Here is an 18,649-nt window from a genome sequence, read left to right on the forward strand (position 1 = left end):
GGGTCGCGGGGGGCTGGAGCCTATCCCAGTTGACATTGGGTGAGAGGTGGGGTACACCCTGGACAGGTCACCAGACTATCACAGGACTGACATGTAGAGACAGACAACCACTTACACACACATTCACACCTATGGACAATTTAGAGTCACCAATTAACCTGCATGTCTTTGGACTGTGGGAGGAAGCTGGAGTACCCGGAGAAAACCCACGCTGACACGGGGAGAACATGCAAACTCCGCACAGAAGGGCTCCCACACCCAGGATAAAATAAAAGCTTCTCAAATGCAAGTCTAAAAGATAGATTTTAAGACTTCATTTGAAGCTGTCTACTGAATCAGAGAGTCTGACCTCTTCTAGAAGGCTGTTCCAGAGATGAGGACCAATGACGAAGAATGCAGCATCACCGTACTTTTTAGTTCTACATTAGTACATTTCTAGACATTAGCACCGGTAATACTACTAATCCCATGGTAACAAAGCCACATATGTTGGTGTACTAACATATCATTAGCATTTTAGCAGTATATGGTGTGTAATTTTTCTTTTTCTTTCTGTTTTGTAATTACCACGAAGTGAGGGATAAGTAAAATATCACTTCTGAAAGCAGTGAACCCCCACTCAACTTCATGTTATGCCGGGCGTGAGCGTTAGGGGGCGATAATGAGCGTTACCGCCTTTGCTAGTACTGTAAAGTAATACCACGAAGAAGAAGTGTGAACCGGAAGTTTCGGAAGCTCCTTTTCCTGACGAAGCTAGATAAACAAACAAAAGCAAGGCATTATATCACATATATTTGTCTTTATTTATTACTCTGAGCTAATTTTTATTTGTTTTTATTTATAGATATGTCTACCGGGAACAGTTTGTTCCCGTGAGTCTCTACTAAACGAGGCAAAGAAGAGCTAGCATTCTCCTTGCTAAGTTAGCTGGCAGGCTGTGTAGCTTGTAGTTGTTAGCTCGTCATGTTTGTTTTAGTGCTGGAGCGAAGGAGCGCGACATGATGGCATGAAACTGTCGCAGTGTTAGCAAGTAGCTACACTCTAACCTAAAGGTATGCTGTGTTTCTTTAATTTGATTACATTAACTCACTGAATAAAAAAGTGTAAAGACTAAAATAATATGGCTTTGCGCAGGTTATTTTTATATTGACAGTGCATCAGTGTACGTTCGCGTAAAACGTGTGAATAGATTACCGTTAACGGTCCCGTTAACCTCGGGAGCTTTGCATTGTTCAGCCAACTTGTTAACGTTACTGCTAACTCTGTTATTATTCGATTGTACATCAACATATTGCCTTATTTTCACCATTTAAAAGTATGAGCCTGATCGGTGATAATATCTTCTTATCTAACTTTCTCTGCTCTCTAAGATTGGACGGTTTTGGGCAACTTGGCGCAAGTTTTAACCTGAACTGAAGTCCCTAAAATCCCCACACAGTCACTATGGCGTGGGCTCTGAAGTTGCCTCTCACGGATGAAGTGATTGAGTCCGGACTGGTCCAGGACTTTGATGCCAGCCTGTCAGGCATTGGGCAGGAGCTCGGTGCTGGGGCATACAGCATGAGGTACTGTATGGGTTTTTGGGCGGATTGAGCCTTGTGCTAGAGTGTTAGAATGTGTCCTGCTGGTGCTACACTTAAATATTTACCAGAATATGTCATGTGATCTGTGACTGCTTTAAATACAGGCCAGACGTGTTTAAGATTGATCAAAGATATGTATATTAGTTTTGTGTGGGAGTGTAGGGTTAGGTTAGGGTTATTGTTGGTGTAAACAGTGACAGTAATGGTTCCCTCAAAGTGATGCCTATCTCAGTTGTCACTTTCTAAAGTTAGTGAAACCTTATCACCTGCTTAATATTTAAATGTCTGCAGTGTGACTTCACTTGACCTAGACCTTTACTAGAGTCATTTTATAACAGTTGAACTTGCTTAGTAGTTTGTTTTTGTTTTATTGAGTTGTTTTCAAAACCCCTTCATTTGCAGAACATATTTGGGCACTTTTGTGTGGAATAGATTGGAGATTCTATGTAAAGATATTTGGTATCTTTATAGAATAAGCGACCAAAGCTTGCTGTCTTATCAAATGTGATTTTATAATGTGCAGTGTTTCACGCTTTCTCACAGATAGGCTTTGTGTTCACATCAGTGTGTGGTTAGAGCAGAGAAATGTCCTCACACTTTGAATTCATGCATGAACACAGTGCGATCAGAAAATATTCAGACTCACTTTTTTTCCTAATTGGTTATGTTGCAGCGTTATGCTAAAGTTGTTTAAATTCATCATCCCATATCTGTCTACACTCAGTGCCCCATACTGACAAAGCCAAAACAGGATGAAAATTGATTTAAATGAATATTAAAAACTATTATTTTTAAACTGAGTATTCAGACCCTTTGCTATGACACTTGAAAATTTAGCTCAGATGCCTCTCATTTATCTTGATCATCTTTGAGATGTTTCAGCACCTTGATTGGAGTCCGCCTGTGGTAAACTCAATTTATTAGGCATGACTTGAAAGGCACTCACCTGAGCTGCCTTCAGCCCGACAAAACACAGCAAAATGTAAATTTAAACACAAACGGTGGTGCATTGAACGCCTTGTGTTACACAGGTGCACTGCCCTTGAGTATGCTGTGGTTTAATATAATATAGTTCAAAGGGTTTTAATAGGCATGGAAATCATATGTTTACATTGCCAAAGCAAGTGTAAAATAACAAAAATTGCATGTACAACAAGTAACAATCTGCTAGAATTTGGTTTATAAACACCTCACTGCTGATTGGTTACACCTTTGACACATCTATCAAACAAAAGAAAAGGTACCCTGAAGCTTGTTTCACACCTTTTCAACGAAACATATCCTTTAATCCAGTCACCATACCAAATCAGTGCACGCCATTTTGAGGAGTGTGATAAAATTCTGCTGCATTGAAGGTGCCCAAGACCACAGTGGCCGTCAGAATTTAGAAATGGAAGAAGTTTGGAACAATAAGGACCCTTTCTAGAGAGGGACCCTGATGGTAACTCTGGCTGACATTTAGAGATCCTTTATGTAAAGACAGGAGAAATTTCCAGAGGGGCAGCCATCACTGCAACACTCCTCTGATGTGAGCTTTATGGCAGAGTAACCTGACGGAAGATTCTCCTCAGTGAAAGCCTGCTCAGAGTTTGTAATAAAGGGTCTGAATACTTCTGTCAATGTGATGTACAGGGTGTCTGCAGGTTTTTTTGTTTTTTTTAACAAAGCCTGAAATTGCAATTTTATAAATATTGGGCCTGGAAGGTCATTAGTCTTAAATTTTAATTTTTGGGGTCTTAATTACCACAAACATTTTATCTTACCTTTTATACTTACCTGCGATGCATGAATAAGAAAAAGATGAATTGTCCAATAAGTATTGAATTTGGTTAAAAATGATCTTAAAATGTATTAAAAGGCAATAAATATCTGAAAGTATAAGTATCTGAAACCTGTAGACAGCCTGGATACATTTTTGTAGTCCTTCTTTCAATAAATTTGCAAAAAAAACATTTTACATCCTGTTATTGCTTTGTCATTATGGGGCATTGACTGTGGTTTGATGAGGGGAAAAGTTAATTTAAATTATTTAGCAGAAGGCTGCAACATAATACAGTGTGAAAAAAATTAAGGGGTGTGAATAGTTTCTGATTGCACTGTAGGTGAATTCCTGCACTTAGTAATAGCAGAAGGGCAAATTAATCAACACATGCAGATGAACTGCAAAGCAGTACACTGCTCTGTGACTGCCTGATGAAGAATACTTTATAATGAAATTTGACTGGGGCATTAGACTTATTCTATTGCTATGCAGAACATCTCTGATATGTTAGTATAAATATATCTGCACGTAGCTGTGTGTTTTTGTGTGGTCTGTTTCAAGAGTTTAAAGTCCAGATAGATATTTATGATGCTTGTGCTCAGTTTTTCATGACGGAAATAATGGGAAATCCATTTAGGTTGTGCTGAGTCAAGCACTCTGCGTTGCTTGAGAAAGATCCCCGTCTTTTGTGCTCTTTTCTGTCTGGTTAAGTGCTCTGTTAAATGATATTGTAGAAGCTGCAAAGTGCATGCCTGCTTCTGAAATTCTTTTGTTGAGAGGAGCAAAGAGACTCTGACTGGATACTTTGGTATTTACTAGTGTTGCCTCCATTTTAATTAATGAACAGTGAATCTGATGAGCACAATAACCCGCCATTTAGCCCCTAGTGTTGTATAAGACTTTTCATTTGACTTAACATTATTTTTATAATGCGGTTGTAAACAATCAGTTCTATCATTAAACATCAAGATCAGTTGGGGCGTCGGTGGCTTAGTGGTAGAGCAGGCACCCCATATACAAGGCTGTTGCTGCAGCGGCCCGGGTTCGACTCCAGCCTGTGGCCCTTTGCTGCATGTCACTCCCTCTCTCTCTCCCCTCTTCACGCTTAACTGTCCTATCGATTAAAGGCAAAATGGCCCAAAAAATATCTTTAAAAAAACCCCATCAAGATCAGTTTTCTGTAAACTTGTTTTGTGTAGAAGGAAATAATGAATGTGAGGTGATCGGCCTTCAGCATCTCACTAACAGAGTTCTTCCTTTGTCTCTGTTCTGCAGTGATGTCCTCGCCCTGCCCATCTTCAAGCAGGAGGAATCCAACCTGCCTCCAGACGGCGACAATAAGATCCTTCCCTTTCAGTATGTTCTGTGTGCAGCTACCTCGCCAGCCGTTAAACTGCATGATGAAACACTCACCTACCTCAACCAAGGTCAGCATCAGGATCCAAGCCACACTGTACTTTGAAACTTTGTGTAAATTTATTGATGTCAAGAGCCACTAAAAGCAGATTCAGTTGCCTCTGACCTCGTAATTCTAGATAATTTATTACTCCTAATGATAGTGAAAATTATCGGTGGGGGGCCAAAAAAAAAGGAAATATATTACAGTAGGGCGGCCCTCTGAAGGCTGAAGATTTTAATATCCGTTGGAGACCATTCAGTTGACTGAGATTCTTCAAGCTAAGCATTCTTTTTTTGTTTTTGTTTTTTTGTCAGTTAGTGTACTTCTGGGCACATTTTGTTCTCCAGATTAGATTGCAGAGTGAGTACTCCTCGCTCTGACGCTGCTCTCCGGCACAGGCAGCTGCAGACCCAGACTTAGGGTCAGTCTGAGTGAGATGGATGCAGTTGCCCTTAGAGGAAAAAAGGCGTTGGCAGGTCAGGCTCCAAGATAACGTTAGCCCCTGCCTTCTGCTTAGAAGTGGTGAATTTTATAGCCCACAGCAACTTAATACGATACAGTCTCTGGCTTTTCTTTGATATGAAGTGTCAGCAAAAAATGTTGTTGCATAAATCCGGTCCATTATTAGCATATTTGGCCGGCATTGGCTTGGAGGATGAATGTCACTGTCACAGATATTATTCATTATTGTGATTACAAAGGTTGGATATTAATTATGTATGTTTGTTGAGATATTTTAATTTACTCTATATGGACTTGTCATTGCAGGGCAGTCCTATGAAATTAGAATGCTTGACAATCGGAAGATTGGGGAACTTCCGGAAATCACTGGTAAAATGGTGAAGGTGAGATCCAACATGTCAGTTTGCACATACATAACAATATATTTGCACTGGTCTGTGGGGACATACCAGTATAAATGTGTTGGCTATTAATATGAATTCTTAAAAATGACTTTCTTTTAATTTCAGAGCATCATCCGTGTGGTGTTTCATGACCGACGACTTCAGTACACAGAGCACCAGCAGCTGGAGGGCTGGCGCTGGAACAGGCCCGGGGATCGCATCCTCGACCTGGGTGAGCACTGAATGACTTGAGTTCTTGAATAAATTCAGTTCAGGTTATTGACTGTTGGCATTAAGAGCTCTCTTAATAACAGCCTGTTTTACATTGATCCATTGCAGATGTCCCCATGTCCGTCGGCATAATCGACCCCAGGGCTAACCCTACTCAGCTTAACACTGTGGAGTTCCTTTGGGACCCATCGAAACGAACCTCAGTTTTTATCCAGGTAGCATGACGGACAACACTCTTGTTTTTCTCAATTACTTTAATTGTTTGAAAGCAACGTCAGTAATCTGAGGCAGTTTTGATCACTTCATCATGGAGCTAAGCTTGTTAACATTTAGTCTACTTACCTGTTCTGTTTGAGAAAACGTAGAGTGAACTGAACACCATTCTGCAGGCAGAAATTACTAATGCAGTTGTTTTGCCAGAATCTGTTTATTGATTTCTCTGACCTATGTTTCATCTTAGGTCATCATTCCCTGTAAAGATTTAAACCTTACATTTCTTTCCTTTTTAGGTACACTGCATCAGCACAGAATTCACCATGCGCAAACATGGAGGAGAAAAGGGTGTGCCTTTCCGGATCCAGATCGACACGTTTAAAGAGAACGAGAATGAAGAGTACACAGAGCACCTCCACTCTGCCTCCTGCCAGGTCAAAGTCTTCAAGGTGAGGGGGACGGGAAGAAAATTTGAGATATAATAAAGAAATACTGCAGTGAAGACGTTTGTTGTTTGCAACCGCCACCTTAATGACTCCCACATGACCTGCTTCAGCCTAAAGGTGCAGACAGAAAACAGAAGACTGACAGGGAGAAGATGGAGAAGCGGGCGCCACAGGAAAAGGAAAAGTACCAGCCCTCCTACGAAACCACAATCCTGACAGAGGTTAGCATAATACTGAGCTGTTAAGGGGATGAATGATTATATAAAGGAAAAGGTCATCACAGTGAAACACAACCCTGTTTAACCAAAAAGGTCAGTGTAGTGAAGAATGTACGCTTACTTCCAAAAATGCGAAATGACAAAACAAAAAAATGGTGTAATGTACTGCAGGTTAACCTCGAAATGTTTTCATCTATCCCAACTAGAGCTGCGACCTCTGTTTGGCTTGTCACTCAAAAAAATATATACTCCTCTATTTCTTTTCTGTTGCGCCACATGATATTTGTAATTTCTCCTCAAAATTCAGACTTCTCATGTGCACCCGTATGAATGTCAAGGTAATCTCCAGTAAGCAGAGCTAAGGCTAGGTAGCTTGCAAATTATTTTATATGTGGGGGTCTTATGCTGCCTGTGACTGGTATTTTCTCAAGGATTCATCTGAAAGACGGAGTCAGTCATGGAGAACATGGCAACATTTCATCCACCCCACACACAGCCACAACCCTCATTTGTTCTTTGTCCATGTAGCCTGCTTTCCAGAATTAAAATCCAGCTCTGGTTGTTTAGCCAGTGTAGGGATAAAACCATCCTCCACAGCCAAGCAGCCCTCACCTTGGGTAGGGCGTATTTCCATGAGATTCACACTGTGGAGGTGTTTCAGGAGGTATGAGGTCACATTTTTTGCAGTGGAAAGAGTCTTAGTACCGCTACCTGCAACAACAATGTTCTTGTCATCTTTCCTCCAGACAAAATCAAAGTAATGGGAATATTTCCAGCTGCGTAATTTAAGCGTTTCCATTTTCCAAGCTAGCTTGCTTTGTGGTGCACATATGTGACAATTACAAAATGAACCCAGGGTTGTGATTAAATGTTGGATTTCAAATCAGTAAGAGGGTGACAACAGCAGTAAGACCGTAACAAGCTATTTGTTTTGGGGGTAACTGGAATATTATTACTGACATTTCATTAGTAATTTGCTATGGTGGTCGTTACTAGGAAAAGTAGTATTATAACTGTAACGCATCACTAGCAGCAGCACTGGCTGAAGCCAATGATTATTTTCAGTTTATTGTCAATCTATCAATTATTTTCTCAAGGTATTGTGTAGCCTGTGAATTGTCAAAAAATAGTAGAAGAAAATGCTTATCAAAATTTTCTAGAGCACAAGTTGACTGTTGTCTGCAAACATTCAACACTCATTTAATACAGAGAAAGGCAGCAAATACTCCCAAAGACTAGCCAAAGACTGATAGATTACCAAAATAGTAGATTAGAAATTTAATAGAAATTAGTTTTCTGTCCATATAATCAAAAAATGAATTGTTTCAGCTCAGATTCCAGCAAATGATTTAAAACTAGGAAACTGTGGATGACACACAAACAGAAATTAAATGTAAAGGAAAGCTGCAGTTTATACCTGGTGGCAGCAGAAATGATTTGTGAGTTTATTTAGCTGTCACAATAACAAAAGTGTTGTTCATTTTGCAGTGCTGTCCCTGGCCTGAGGTCACATATGTCAACAACTCTCCGTCTCCTGGCTTCAACAGCACACACAACAGCTTCCCAGTTGTGGAAGGGTACGAGTGTTTCATTATTTTGTTGCTATTTGAATTTAGTTTAAATTGTTGCCTGGTTTTGGTTGGCGAGGAACATGTGATGTTTAGATTCCTCTTAATGAGGATTACTGTATTCCTCCTGTGTTCTAATGTGGTAAATTTTTCATCCTTTTCAGAAATGGATCACCAAACCACCAGCCCGAGCCTGTCGTTCAGGCATCAGATGTAAGTACGACTGCATTGTTGCTTTCTGGATTCACTGCATGACCTCCTGAACAACGGCATATTAATACTGACAAATGCAAAGCTGACATCTGGGTGTTAAACCTCTGCCTCCCAGTAGTTATTGAAAACATGAAATAAACAACAATAAGCCGAACCTGCTTCAAGGTGGGAAGGAAAGCTTTTGATAAAGCAGAATACAACTCACATTTGAGACCAGACATCTGAACTCTCTTCTATGCCTTAAATGAAACCGGCCAGTGATTCAGTGCTTCTGTTATTTAACCCTGAAACATGACTTGTCAGACTATTTCATGCACACTTGCTGTATATTTGGACAGATGTCATGGCGATGTATGTTTGGCATTAGTTACTTAAACCTAGTGAGAGATGAAGGAGAGTGATGTCACCCAAGTAGGATGAGTAGAGATTAAAAATTCAGAAATCTGCATGCATGTTTTTGGTATGACAGCTATCCTGGTGCAAATGATCTGGGTTGCTGTGTTCCATTTTTGTCAGAATTTCCTTCTCCTAAAGTTTCATACTAAATAGTGCTGGTGTTCACACAACAAAACCTTTCCAGACAGTGAATGTTGTCCTGTCCTTCGCTCTGAAGTCCTGATTCTCCAAAAAATACACTCCCTGCAGTTACAAAGGTTAATGGCCTGCAATCAGTCGGCCCTGCCTCCTGATGTTTCACACTCCTTCCCCTGGTTGATTGGGAGCATTTGTATATTTTATATCAGATACAGCTGACAGCCAGTAACTTACTGAGTGCGTTTGTGTGGACGTGAGTAACCCGATTACGAGGCTTATCCCGGTTATGATCGTATTCGGGATATGTTGTTTACATGAGCTCAGAGAAATCAGGTTATTTATACTCCCCATATTCATCGTGGTTTCTTCGAGTGCAGCTAGCATGTTCGGGTTTCTCATAAATGGGATATGATGTTTATATGCTCAAACACATAAACGGGATACTCCACAAGCCTGATCATAAACAGGTTATTCATGTCCATGGAAATGTTCCCACCGACTACACCATTCAGCTGCTCCAAACATCAGACCACCGATCTGATGAGGGAAGCTTGTTCTTCTTAGGGGATTATGCCCTCATTACCGTCACTCAGCTGCATAGACTGCGACATAGTGCCAACCTAGTTTGATTCAGGTCCAACAGACTACCACCCTGTGGTCCCGTGACATCATTCTGCATAATAAATAGCCATGTGCTATGTCCTCCATTTTCTGTGACCAACATATAACACTAGCAAGTGCATGTCAGCTGAATCAGCATCTTTATTGTGTCAACTGAAGCAGAAACCAAACTGATAAGATGTTCCTCTTTTTGGGAGCACGCTAGCTGTGACCTGGAGGCGAATTTTTGTTTCCTAGGATAGCGAAGGCGTGACCTGCCCTACTCTACATTACTCTGCCTCAGGTAGTCTTAAGGCTACTTCGCCTTACACGATTTTCCCCCGAGTTTGCTTTGCGGAGACTATCCTAATCTTTTGAGTGTTCATACCTGGCGACGTGTGTTTCTGTCATCAGGAGTCTCGCCAACTGCGTTAAGACCTGTGTGTGAACACCACAAGATTTCTCCACCGAGCCCTCGCCGACAGAGCCCCAGATAACACAGTGACCTCACCAAAACCAGGCCTCCAGGGCCTGGGTCTAAACACAATGCGTTCCCCGTGATCCTGTGGACACCGCCATTGTTGTTGTTGCTGCTTGCCGACTTGTCCTCCTCACATTTCTTCCCTCCTCCTGCGTGCTGACGTGGGACGTATCCCGCCTCTCATTGGCTGATGCTCTTTGTCAGTTGTGTCAGACTCCAGTTTTCCAGCATGCCAGATATCCAGTCCCAGTCGCAGAGGGGGCGACTTGCTCGAAGGCTTGTTCACACAAGAGGACTCGTCGTGGCAGACTATCTGCCGACTCACCTCCAACCCAAGGTGGCTCTCAAGATCCTCTGTGATGTCAAAATCGTGGTGAAAGTCATGTAATGTGAACTAGCCTTTACCCTAACATTTCCCATCACACTCTGCTTGCCTTAACCTATTGAGTTCAACCAATGAAGGCAACTAGTACTAGCCAATCAAAGGTAGAGTGGGGCAGCTCATGCCTTTGCTATCCTAGGAAACGCAAATATGAGACCTGGAGGTCTGACATCAGTTGGACTTGGAACAAAGGATTTTATTGCTCAAACACACATTTCTTCAGGCTGTGATTTGCTGAAATAGAGGTCTGTCCGAATATTTTTTCTCTCAGACCAATGTTGGCAGGGGTGTGCAGGCATTCGGTAGAACTCTCAAAATCAGTTTTTGTAAATGTCCGTGCGAACTTTCGGACGTAAATCCATGCTTGGTGTGAAACCGCTTTATCCAAATCTGCCAGTTTTCTTTGTGTTCACGTGTGTCTTGTTGATTTTTCAAGTAGTGTTGTTTTCTTAAGTGTAGGACACACAGTATACTGTAAGGCCTAAGGTAGCTATAGAAAGTTACAGTTATTTCACTCATGATTTCTACGAGCTAACTCTGAAATTATCTCAAAGATTGTTGAAATGACGTATTCATTTCTGGGTTCTGTCTTGTTTTTTCTTCTCAGAATTTGTTACCCACAGCAACACCGCAGGATGCACAACAGTGGCTTTTAAGGAACCGCTTCTCACCCTTCTGTCGGCTCTTCACCAACTTTTCAGGTAAACTGGCTCTTGAATACAGAATTGTAACAAATTAAAACACTAATTCATGTGATTATCACTTCTGTCGCTTGTTGCTGCACAGAAAAGCTTGACTGACGCCCCCGTTGATGCCTCTGGTCATTTGTAACATAGGAGTAAAGTGCCAGAATTGTGCGTGGAAATAAGCCTCTTTTATTCCTGCACTTTGGTTCATAAAGGTGATGGTAACTGTACGTGTGGGTCTCATGTCTGAATGAACACATTAGCCACTTTTACATTAACCTCACACAGGCAGTTAGACCAAGTAACATTTCTGTATCACTTTCAACACCAGACTGAAATCAGTGCAGTCTGATTAGTGTAAAGGCCACAGCAGCGTGAGGTAAAACATGCACAAATGAAATGCTCTTTGTGTTTGCTTTTACAAAGCACGGCAAAAACGATCCGTTAATTAGCATCTCTGAGCACTCGGAAAAAAATCTATTTAACAAACCACAAAAAGCTGTGAATTAGCCAGTGTTAAGTTGCAAGTGATGTTCTTTTCATGTCAGATCAGTTACTTAAAATGTTTTGTCTTTTCATGGTACGTGTGAAAAAAGGAAAACATTTGTACAAGTACATTAATTATCAGACTTTCACTCTGTCTCTGTATTTTAGATTTTCACTCCAACTGCATGGATGAATAAATGAATATCCAGCATATCATTGAAGCCAACAGTGCTCTGTATTTCATGTATGAAAGGGCTTGTAGACAATAAATCTGGTAATAGAGTGAGCAGGGCGACAAAGAGAGGAAAAAGACGACAAGAGGCTATTATTCTCTTGGGGAACTCAACACTGCACGACACGAAGCATCCACTCTGCTTAAAGGAAGTGGGGTTGTATGAGGTACTTATCTTCATCATATTCATATGTTACCTACAGTACGTGGCAGTCGACACGCCTCTAGTTTGGAGAAGCAGACAGGAGTAGTGGCACCAAAGCTAAGCAGCAACAAAACGCTATATTAAGAGTATTTTCACCGTTTATCTTGCCATCAGACAGCCTTTTCCGACAGGAAACTTGAAGACGTTATCTAAGCTCTCTTCAAAGCCACTAGACTCCATTGACAGAAACAGTACCTTTACCTTGTAAAACAGACGAGCTGCTGCTATACCACCGCCTTGTGTGATTTTGGTGAATGTAAACTAACCATTTAAAACACGTAAAATCGTAACTCAACTCCTGTGTTCTGTGAGATGAAATTAATGTTTTGTCAAAGGAGTGCCAGATGTTGCTGTCTGCGATAAGGTAAAGGAAAGTATTCTAAATGTAGTGTCCACTTAAACTGATATTGATTTTTTTAGATGGCTATATCACATTTTGATGCTACCCCCGTCCACAACACTAAATCACTTAACCTTTGTGGTGATACTCCGGCCTGCTTGATCAAACTGGGTGCCTGCAGACCTCCATCTATTGTAGATAATACACTGACTATGGATAAGTACCTCATATTACCCCACTTCAAAAAATCAAAACTGTCTCTTAAAGAGTCCCGTAGTGAGACACTGACTTCTTGGCAGCCCCAAGGACTGTGGTCTGTAGCTGGCTCTGCATAATGTACATGTAAATTGCTGGACCAGAAAAAACAATCTTGTTTAATGTAATTCAGGTTCACATGTAGAGGGAAGAGTTTTACGCTGTTAAAGAAGCTCTTGCTCTTGTGCACCAGGGGCAGACCTTTTGAAACTGACCAGGGAGGATGTTATTCAGATCTGTGGGCCTGCTGATGGAATAAGACTCTTCAATGCACTGAAGGGACGGTGGGTCTTCTTTAACTGAATCCTGATTCATTTACTTAAAATATCAAGAGTGGTTTCACACATGTGTGGACATTTCGTCATTTTCTCCTTGTGAATGTTGTTTACAGGGTGGTACGCCCGAGGTTGACTATCTACGTTTGCCAGGAGTCTCAGCAGGCACGGGAGCAGCAACCGAAACATGAAAATGGCGATGCTGCCGCCAACACTTTCTTTGGTCAGTACGTAGTAATGGTTTGTGCATATTCTTTATAGCAGAATGTATCATTGAGACTTTGAATTCAGGACAGGATGCCTAAAAATTGGGAGGCTAGGAGGCACTGTCATGCCGGGTTCAGACTAAACGATATGTTTGCCCATTCTGATAGCCACTATGTTAGATTAAGCGATTATGGAGTCATAGAATCTTGCAGTGGCTTAGACAGACACGACAGACTACAAGTTGGTCCATGACCAATCATCACTAATCGTCTTTCACGACGTGCATGTAACATGAACGGTGCCACCAGATGTCAGGAGCTACTTTTGAAGTACTGCATGAAAACTGCAAGTCACTGAATTCTTCAGAACAAGTTCCTACAAATGTTTCATGATAAAAACCTTTTCAGAACATGAAGGGATTCTCTCTACTGAAACGATAAGGGGCTTATGATTAAGGATGCTGGATACAGGATAGGAAGTTTTGACTTTAAGTAGTACAAGGAAAAGGAGCTGGATAAGAAAAATACAGAGGGAATGAAAAATAAAGGCCTGTGTCTATGAATGAAGGCCTGTGTTTAATGTAGTTTGTTCCAAATATGGCTGGAACCGTCTGCAGTTGTGGGGAGTTGCAGTTGTGAATTTTATGATATGTTTGTCTACCTGATCCTTATCCGTTATGAAGTCATCGTGGTATTCCCTAGAGGTAATATCAAAAAAGCTAGGGTGTTGTTGTCATACAGTTGTCCATGGCAGCATTGGTTCTATCTAACTCAAACATGCCAGACTTTTTGTCAGAACGTTGTTTGGTGTCCCAGATGCGGCGTCTGCTATGACACACTATATTAGATAAAATAATCGATTATCGCACACGACACTCATTGTTGTTCAGGATCCGAGCCGACACTATAGGATGGCCAGGTAGGGCTATAACTGGCCTGATATAGTGTAGTCTGAACTAGGCCTTAGGCACATCACAAGATCCTGGTATCACTGCATCATAATATCACACATTGAAATAACAGTCAAGATCGTAGGAATACAAAATATATTAGTGATATATGTGGAAATCCCTGAATCCAATAAAACATTTTTGACAGTGTCTTTGCTGATGCGCAGCCCTTGCTTAAGAATCTTTTTTTACTGCATGTCCCAGGCATCAGTTGACAAAGGAACAGTGTTGAAAGTACTGTAATGTATTTACTCATCTCTAGAAATAGATTCCTGCATATGTGAACGTTGAATCTATAGGCACGTGACGAGTTCTTGGTAGGAAGTGTTCTGGTTGTAGTCTGAGTAGTATTGACTGATCACATTAGAGTGAAAGGTAAACTATCCATGTGGAAAAGTGGATTGCCTCTGCCAAAATATAAACTTGGACCCATCAGCTATTGTCTGATGACAATTTCTGTTTATAGAGATTAGCTGAAATGAGCAACACATGGAAAACAAAGTCTATTTGCTTTTTTGTTAAAAGAAAAGATTGTTAGCACTTTCGTGTCTGACAATAGTTTTGATCCTCTCATCTAACTCTTGGCATAGTCCTCAAATTGTCAAACTATTAATTTAAGTGTATCCTACTATATTCCCATACTATTCTTTTTGGTCTGCTGTGGTAGCTGCTTATGCTTACTAGCCTGTCACTGAATTTGTGAAACGAGTTGCTGTTGGTGTATTTTTTAAGTGAAATGCATCACTGATGTGCACAAGAGGACTCTGACATGTGTTGTATTTTTGTGCAAAGTAAATTTTAATGCACAAAATACAGACATACAGTTTCTACAATAGTTGAAATCTCCCCCCTCAGTAACAATTTAGAATCATAACACAAACATAATATATACAGATTTTACTGTCTAGAAATGGCAGGTAAAAATTTCATATTCGTTTTTGTACCTGCTTTTTTCTTGCAGTGTATCACGCCATTTACCTGGAGGAGCTCACAGCCACTGAGCTGACAGAGAAGATCGCTCAGCTCTTCAACATCTCACCCAGACAGATAAATCAGATCTTCAAACAGGGTCCCACAGGCATCCACGTGCTGGTCAGCGATGAGGTAAGTTATCCCTGGGCTGTCTGCATTTAGCAAGGCTGCACAAATTAGAAAATGCACTACTGATAGAGACAAGTTGTCCGCATGAATGCTGGTGAACAGCTTTCCCTCCTACATTTAACATTTACTCTCTTTTTAACAGATGATTCAGAACTTTCAGGATGAAGTATGTTTCGTTTTGGACACAATGAAAGGTATGAGTGTGCTGCTGATTTATCTGTGTCTATATTTAACGTAGAGCCTTGATGAACTTTATTATTGCAAGTTTATTTATAACACCGTCCCCCCTGCTATGTTTCCTTTTCCCTTTTTCTCCAGATGACACGAATGACGGCTACCACATCATCTTGAAGTGAATAACTGGGCAGGAGAAAAGCATTGCTCTCTTCTTTAGACCCGATCCAGTGAGCCCCTCTAGAGCTTCATGTTCCTCGCTGTTCCTGGAAAATGTGGGGATGCCCCAGAGAAACGTCTCGAGGCCGCTAGGAGGAACATGCGACTGAAGCACCCAGCCCTCTCCTCACTATACCTTATTGTCTTACTTTTGAGGTAGTGACTGTAACCACAGTGAAGTGAACAAACTCCTTCTGCCCCCGCCATTGTCCCCCCGCCCGTAAATGGTTGCATCTTTCTCTGTCGCTTATGTCTCATGAAAGAGGTTAGTGGCACCGCAGCTGCTATCACTGTTTATTTGTTAGCTGAGCATCTGGTGTGCCAAAGCTCTGTGCTTCAGAAACAGTTTGTCGTCTCTTTGAAAACCAACAACCAAAAGGAAAAATCAAAGCGACAAAAAAAAAAAAGAAAGATAGTGACTATGTCAGGACTTGACTCTCCACCTGCAGTGCAGCATGAGTTCTTCTTTTCACGCTAGGTTGCCTTACCAGGATCCACTTAAGCCAGTCTGCAAGAAACACGGTATAGCAAACACAATCACAGAGTCGCATCAAAGAATCACAGGTGGCATCAAATCAGCAATCATGACTTCAAGGGAAACCAGCTGTCCTCAATAATGACTACCTAACAATGTCAGTCTTTTACCGGTTTGAACTGTTAATTTTGAGAAAACAAATAGTCATTTCCAGACTCCCAAACACTGTTAGATCCCTGTAGTTAGTGTAGAACTCATACTGACACTTGTGGTTGTTACTTATGAACCTTGAAAGATGACGAAACACTGTCTGTGTTAGTGATCGCAGTGGCAACACCAGCAAACTGTCTCTAGTCCATGTGCTTCCTCTCCCTCTCTGCTTATTTAGCTCGTCACCTCTTCATTCTGTTCATTTTTGGCCGTTCTCCAGCATTATTTGTAAATAGATCATTATTTTTAAAATGTTTTCATAAAGAATCATGTGCTTATTTGGCAGTTTTAAAAGAAAATTGTCTTTGTTTTTTAAAAACAAACTTACATCTCTTCATTGTTTTTTGGATGTTACCACTTCCAGATACTAATACATATAATGGAGCTGTTGGCATGCGAAAAGATATGGTTAGTTTATGTTCTGTCCATTGTGCTGCTTACACGAAATTGATAGCTTGACATTTTAGATATTCAATTTTACCCCCCATCTCATCAGCGTTATTAAAATGCTTACCCATGTACTACGCGCCCTCTGTTGTCTGTCTCCTTACAGTGTTTGCAAAAATAAAAAAAATTTGATTTTTAACAGTATCTTAAATGTTCTTGAGCTCATCAGGGAAAAGTAATAATTCATATTAAAGATTCAGTGTGTGAGAGGTTAGGGTGATTTAGTGGCACCTAGTGGTGAGGATTGCAGATTTCAACCAGCTGAAATGTCTCGGTTAGAATTCCTTCAGTGTTCATTGTTTAAGAGGTTTTTACCAGGAGCAAAATTATTGGCAAAAACAAACTGACCAGGCGATTAAAACTGGTAAAAAAAAAAAAAAAAAACTAAATAAAGCAGTTTCACATTAAAAATCAGTGGTTTGGCCTGTCGCAGACAAGCCACTACCCCAGCACCTCCTAATGTGTGCTCATCTTTTTTTCTCTGATAAGCTAAGATCCAGACTTTGCAGTGTTTTTTACCAGAAGCAGAAGAATTCGCAGAGGTCTCCTCTCCAAAACAAACAGATCTTGGGTCTCATTAGTAAAACAATGCGTTAGATCCATACTAAAAATGTACGTACTGACAAAAGCCAAAAATGGCATTCTTCCATCTCATCGTCTGCGTCACCAATTTCCTGTCTCCAAAATGTTTGTAAGCATGGGTCAAAGTTTCTCCCACCAAATCTGTTTTCATAAATCACAACTTTTTCGTGGGAGGTGGAGTACGCCTCTTTTAAGCCTTGTTTTGTGTACATGCAGTGTTTATAAATGAGACTTCAGGTGGACTGCTAGCCCAATGTGTGCACACCTTTTTTGTGATCCAGATGTTCATAGGGATTTTACCTATAGCTGAATTATCTACAGAGGTCTTTTCAAACACAGACCCGGTGATTTAAACAGGTAAAGACACTAAATAAAGCAGTATTACATTAAAAAATAAGTGTTTTTCTGATGCTGGTCATCGTAAAGGGGCTTGCGAAAAACGCAAATTTGCCCTATCTAGAGCCAGTGTTTGTTTTGTCTGTTCTAAGCTACTGTAGAAACATGGTAGTGCAACATGGCGATCTCTGTTAACTAGGACCCGCTTGCAAATTTATGTTTCCCTGGATAGCGAAGGCATGACCAACTTACTCTTGCTCTGACTGTCTGGTACCGTTTGCCTTCATTGGTTGTGCAGCAGCTGTTTCAACATACCACAATCCTTTGGCAACTAAGTTCGTGAGATGTCTGGCTGTGACTCGCGTTTGTGTTCCTTTTTGGAGACCCACAGTACTGGAATGAGGCAGGGAAAAAACTGAATGGGATTTATTGAGAATCCAAAAAAAACAAATGGCAGGCCAAGTCCTTCCAAAATTACATCTTGTACAGTCCTCTGTCATATTTCTATGTATTCTCATGTATCACCTGTTATTATAATTCAACACTGCATAACACAGTCAAAAACTTACTACGATCCAAATCAACACAAAATTCACGTCATCTTTTATGTATGACACTTGACATGAATAACTTGTGCCTGCATTCAGACATAAATAAAGTAGATATAAACATAACCTCAGTGTAGTCCACTACCATACACTATTCAAAATATACAGAAACTGTTGTGTAAATTTAAATATCGTCAGAACCTACAGTACAGGCCAAAAGTTTGGACACACCTTCTCATTCAATGCGTTTTCTTCATATTCATGACTATTTACATTGTAGATTCTCACTGAAGGCATCAAAACTATGAATGAACACGTGGAGTTATGTACTTAACAAAAAAAGGTGAAATAACTGAAAACATGTTTTATATTCTAGTTTCTTCAAAATAGTCACCCTTTGCTCTGATTACTGCTTTGCACACTCTTGGCATTCTCTCAATGAGCTTC

The 18,649-nt window shown here is 40.7% G+C and overlaps 1 protein-coding gene across 1 annotated transcript; it reads left to right on the forward strand.

Moving 5' to 3' along the window:
* The first annotated feature begins 712 nt into the window (after positions 1-712).
* tfcp2 (transcription factor CP2) lies at positions 713-16,810 on the forward strand. The gene is made up of 16 exons (XM_049581325.1): positions 713-1,052; positions 1,371-1,565; positions 4,621-4,772; positions 5,513-5,589; positions 5,716-5,821; positions 5,929-6,035; positions 6,330-6,482; positions 6,590-6,700; positions 8,186-8,274; positions 8,430-8,478; positions 11,083-11,176; positions 12,873-12,963; positions 13,071-13,177; positions 15,072-15,214; positions 15,354-15,405; positions 15,530-16,810. Exons 2-16 carry the CDS (start codon positions 1,444-1,446, stop codon positions 15,565-15,567), a joined length of 1,491 nt encoding a protein of 496 aa, XP_049437282.1. The 5' UTR covers positions 713-1,052; positions 1,371-1,443; the 3' UTR covers positions 15,568-16,810.
* Positions 16,811-18,649: the final 1,839 nt, after the last annotated feature.

Source organism: Epinephelus fuscoguttatus, linkage group LG7 (assembly GCF_011397635.1).
Source record: "Epinephelus fuscoguttatus linkage group LG7, E.fuscoguttatus.final_Chr_v1".
NCBI classification, from domain to species: domain Eukaryota; kingdom Metazoa; phylum Chordata; class Actinopteri; order Perciformes; family Serranidae; genus Epinephelus; species Epinephelus fuscoguttatus.

Bases quoted from the DNA above. Each gene is read 5' to 3' on its own strand.
- tfcp2 (XM_049581325.1), top strand. From the start codon at position 1,444: ATGGCGTGGGCTCTGAAGTTGCCTCTCACGGATGAAGTGATTGAGTCC. The intron at 5,822-5,928 runs GTGAGCACTGAA...GATCCATTGCAG, and splicing joins GGATCGCATCCTCGACCTGG to ATGTCCCCATGTCCGTCGGC. The intron at 12,964-13,070 runs GTGGGTCTTCTT...TGTTGTTTACAG, and splicing joins TTCAATGCACTGAAGGGACG to GGTGGTACGCCCGAGGTTGA.